General features: G+C 38.8%; 1 protein-coding gene across 1 annotated transcript in view; it reads left to right on the forward strand.

Moving 5' to 3' along the window:
• The window catches only part of GALNT12 (polypeptide N-acetylgalactosaminyltransferase 12), a gene marked incomplete at its 5' end in the record, with an annotated part of 32,327 nt that extends 30,327 nt beyond the window's left edge, over positions 1–2,000 (forward strand). Inside the window, one exon of the mRNA XM_010015184.1 lies at positions 1,863–2,000. Within this exon, the coding sequence (XP_010013486.1) occupies positions 1,863–2,000 (138 nt within the window). The remainder of the gene's footprint in view (positions 1–1,862) is intronic.
• Between the last annotated feature and the right edge of the window lie 3,301 nt (positions 2,001–5,301).

Here is a 5,301-nt window from a genome sequence, read left to right on the forward strand (position 1 = left end):
TTTGTGGCTGGTCTACCTCTGCTCTTTTGTTGACTTCTTTTATTTCCCATATATCCCTGATACTTCACATGCCACCATTACTATACACTGTTCCCTGCTTTTGAGAGCTGCTGCTTCTCCTCTTCAAACCATCTCTTGTGAGCCTCCCAATGTGCACCAGAAGTGCTCCCTGAGCTCTTCTGCAGTGTTATGTGCCATTGGGTACTTTGCTGCACCATCAAAAAATACCTTCTGCCCTACTCCTGCCCCCTACACAGGACACATCTTACTGACTGTGTATACTCAGCAAATCCATACTTCTCTCTTTCAGCCTTAATGCCTACTCCCAGAAGGGAGAAATACCGAGAAGTATGGAGTATATTATGGGATCTTAGAAAACATTGTGTTTAGTTTTTAATCTCTGAAGGAGTTCCTGGATGCCCAAGAGAAAATAAATTGGATGAAAAATGATGGCCTTGGTCAGGTTCTGGAATGATATTATTTGGCTAAGGGAAAAGGTCACATAATGTATGAAAATGGTGTGTTTACGTAATGCGTCTGCGTAATGCATCTAAACTCTACAGGCTCTGTGGCTGACAAATTTCATGCTTGAATACTACCACCGGTGATAGGTGGCAGGGTGAATTCTAAAGAAAACCATGAAAACTACTGTCCATTCACTATATTTAGTCCAGAGTGAAGCTCATAGTGGTATTACTGAATAAAACAAAATATTTGCAAGGCTGACTTTATAAATGACATTTCATTTTTAATGCTGACTTTTAACAAAATTTTTCAAGGTCATATGTGTTAATCCCTAAGATTACATATATTGAAAGACCCTCAGGCACTTCAGGAAATAATTGAGAAAACAGAGTTTTGGAATACATCTGTTTCCACTGCATCCTAACCATTAGCTTTTAGAATATGAAACTTTAGGAATTACTTTAAATCTTCTTTGTTTCTCGTGACCACTTTGTGCCTGTGTGTGATTTGAACGTTCTGCTCTGCTCCAATTCCTCCTCTCCTATTGCATTAAATCAAAATCAGTGGTCCCCACTTTTCAAGGTAAGTGATGTGTGAGGTGTCAGTACCACACTTTTCTTGCTTTGTGCAGAGAAGTTTCAGGCACTGGAAAGCTGTCCTTATGGATGTGGCATAATAAAAGATTTGATCAGTCTTCCCAGCAGCCTGGCAAGAATTAAGTTCCTGTGGGCACAGAGTCAAAAATGAGTGAGGGAGATATTGATTACTCCACTCAAAAATTTGAATTATCACGATGGAAACAGGAAAGTCATTCAGCAGCTAAGCCTGTCAGCAAGCCATGAGCAAGCACACACTGCTGGGCATCAGGGGCTTTCGCCTCGAGGTACAATTAACTCCACAGATATCTGCAGGCAAGGGGCATGCTTAGGTATTTTTGCCTTTTCCACTAAAAATATACTCTGTGAAGAAAGGGGAATTTTCTTTGCTAAAAATATAACCAACATCTACACTTAACTAACAATATTTACATTTTACTTGTAAGATGTGCAATAAGCTGGTGAATTTGGGTAATGCCTATACTTTGGTTTTCTCTGCCCATATTCTAGCACAGTAACAAAAGGCAATGAAAATGAGTGAAGTTAGCACATCTTTTATGGGCTTAGATGTCAAGACACAAATCACTCTGAAGCAATGGTAATATATGTTTAAAAGCAGGGTCTTTTGATAAAGTTTCAGAGATCCTCTACTTGCGCTTTTTGGCTTCACTGAGTGGCCCAATGAGAAGGCTATGTATGACATTTATTTGTTGCGAATGTCTTCTGTTACTTTTAAGACACAGTGATACGCTTGTAATTTCTGAGATCTGAAAAAGCAAAAATTATTTTTGTCTTCTGTAGGATGGTACCTTGTTTCATCTTCAAACCCAGAAGTGCGTACAGGCAGAGTCAAACGCTTACAATGGTAACCCAGCACCATTGTTACGACCATGTACAGACTCGGACTACCAGAAATGGTTCTTCAAAGAAAGAAGTTGATCCAGATGTGGTCTAGGTTATAGCTGAATATGGAAATGTGCTCTTTTTATTCAGCAGTTAGTCAGCCTTTTGAAAATCACATAAGTGATACATTTTTGTACAGAAAGAACTGTAATTAGTTTACAAGCCTTGAATTCCGTTTTCTGGAGCATTAAAAGGCATTGAGAGCTTGTGGTTATGCCACAGAATCACTCCTCTTCTTTACTCTTTATTTGGCAGATACATAACTGCTTCTGAAGTGTCTTAGGTTCTCTTCACAAGTGACAATATATTTTTTTAATCTACTGTGTGAAAGTAAGGCAGTCAATTGCACTAATGTTATCTGCCAATAACTTAAAATGTTTATTTTTCTACTAAAGCATTCTGCAGTCAGGCCTTTTAGAAGATAGTAGTTAATCATTCTTATTGTCTTTTAAATACCAAGAAGGTAAGTGTAGGCCAGATTCTGCCCTAAGTGACTGCCACAAAACTGTCACTGAAGACAGTGTGGATTTGCACATGAAGGCAGACTAGGTCTGCATGTATTTGCACAAATAACAATCTAGATGCTTACAGATTACACATACTTGACAATACTGTACATCAAATGTTGTGATAATTTTACATGCTAATGGCACTTGACAAGTTTCTAAACATGCTTAAATCTGGTTTTGCAGTAAAATGGGGATTTTTCTCATCTTAAAGCAGTACGACAACAATATTTAAAGGTGATGCTCTGGGGAGAGCTATTTACATTCACATGCGTCTAGTTACGTGGTTGTGTCCCAGACTGCACAACTTACTTAAAATTATGTGGATTTTCAACATGCATAAAACTTCCAAGATCAGACCTAGCTGTAATTCTTTTGACAAATTTCAAAATTGCAGTTAGAGAAAATGAATCTAAGAAATTGTATCTTTCATTAAATTGTAAATGTCTAAATTGTTAGTATAAAAAACGATTAGATAAAAATTGGTTTGCAACTAATGGATATGACAAGCAGCTGATATCCCTACAAAAAGAATTGTCTTTCAGTTTTAACTTGCATTTTGTCTGGGAAGTCCTTTTCTGTTAAGTTGGGAGTGTCAATGCATACAGTCTATTGAAAACATGGGGTTCAATCTGCACTGGTACAACATATTTTCTGCTGTGCTATATGGGATCTGCCTTGCTCGATCAGACAAGCAGTGTGTTGAGCAACATATCTGGTCATTGACCATCATCAATCATTGCAATGTTGATTAAAAGGGTTTCAGCTCATAAGGAAAGTTTCTTTCTGTATCAGCTGACAGTAAGTTTATGTTGTAGAAGCATGAAAATTTCAACCTTTTTTCCCTCAGAAGTCTTGGCATCTGTTTCTACAAGTTTTGGATGTATTTTGTTACCTGCCTTTGTTCATGTTTTCTATAAAAAATTTACAGCCTTTCCTTTGAATCCGTATAAGCTCGTGCCATTTTGGCATACCTATTTATGTGATTAGGGTGTGGGGGGAGGGTTTCTGCCCATAGGAGGTGCCTGTGTAGGTTCTTCCAAGGTCTATCTAAACCAATGTAGATAGAATGAGTTTGTGAGCACCTTTGAAGTTTTGTCTGTGTGGGCTGGACTGATGAAATCGTTGGTAGAATTAATAAAATATTTTGTGATTCAGTAGAGTGAGTACTGTCATTACAACTATTTTTATTTTTTTCTTATGGTCAGTGGTTTTCTTTTAATCATTTCTCTGATTCTTAGGTTGTGATCCCTGCAGCACCTGGGAGAAGACAGCTTTATTTTATGGTCTCTCAAGTTCCCTTTGCTGAACTCAGTAATGCTTCTGTTTACCTGCTAGCAGCAGTGCTGTGCACTTTGTGGAGCCACAAATCAAAACTGGGTGGCTGCATGAGGGAAGCATGAGAGCTCCAGCAACACAGCAAGGATTTTTTTGTTCATTTCTGCTTTGCCTTCTTGACTGTTGATTGAATTACATTAGTAAGTTAATGAGAGCCCAGCTATTACAATTGGAGACAAAACTCTCGTTGACCTCCATGGTCAGTGAGGTTTTCTTAGTTTTGAGACTTCAGGATTTTTCATCATCAGGCAGTGGTATGCAAATGAAACTTGGTAATTGGAAATTATTTTCCATATGTCTTCCCACTTTGCACTTGTTTAGAGGGAAGTATTGATGTTTTGAGCTTCTAGTTACATGCAGCTGAGTTATTTTCTTATATACCAGCAAACCTTCTGGCCTGGGTTACATACTTGCTAGGCAAACAAACACAGTTAGGTTGATTTCAAAAGCAGATACTGAACCTACCAACATCACCCAGTTTCTCCTCTTATGTTGGCCTTTTAGTCCATCTGCTTAGCATTTTTTCTCCTTGATAGCCTTTTCATCTCAGTTCACTGCAATTGTATTAATGTCTGGCTTTAGGTTTGAAGGTGAAGGGTGTGCATCCATCAAAATGCACATCTTCAAACTTCCTTTTGCGGGACTTCAGGGCTACCTGGTGAGGAATGGTCTCTGGGCTTCTCCCAAGCAGAGAAGAGGCTGGATGCCTCACGGAAATGGAAAAACTGAAGGACTTAAGTCACAAATAGGAACTTCATCTGGTTCTGGCTTCCTAGGGCTCTCTGAAAAGGAGAGGGGAGAAACACTTTCCACATAGTACAAATCGAGAACCAGTAGGTCCCCTTTCTTAGTATTGGAGCCACGTGTTTCTTTTCTGTTTTGCCATTAACCATGTGAAGCACCCGTAAAACCGAAACTTCCATCTCAAGCCTAGTGATAATCTTAGATTAAAACAATGGGTCAGTGGCAGGGCAAACTGGGAAATCTCAGAGGTCCTTCTTCCATTTTGTACCATCGCTCTGTTCAAAACAAGAAAAGGATATTCTTTAACTATAAAGAGATAGACTGAACAACTTGTCCTAGGAAGGTATCATGCCAGCACACAGTACACCATGTAAAACTCTAGGATAAAGGTGAAGAAATCTGTCCTCCAAACAGATACTTGTCCTTCCTCATTGCCTAGCTGCAAATACAATCCCCCTCCTATATTTACTGCCCTTTTTTAGGCATTATACTGGGTCAGTGTGGTTCTGTGTTCTCCCAGCTTCCTTCCCTTCCCCTTGTTCCCTGGGTATGGGGCATATTTGACATGGTTGAGGTACAGAAGATTAAGCTAGGAGAAATATTTCACAAAACTGTGCAAAATGATTTCCCTATTTTCCATATCCTGCACTGATGATATTAGGGGAATAGGTAATATGTAAGGAATCTTCAACCTTTAATAAATTACCCAAATGCTATTATCCCCAAAATTGAGAATTTGGGGTTGTAAG

This window comes from Nestor notabilis, unplaced genomic scaffold (assembly GCF_000696875.1).
Source record: "Nestor notabilis isolate BGI_N333 unplaced genomic scaffold, ASM69687v1 scaffold14715, whole genome shotgun sequence".
Taxonomy (NCBI): domain Eukaryota; kingdom Metazoa; phylum Chordata; class Aves; order Psittaciformes; family Psittacidae; genus Nestor; species Nestor notabilis.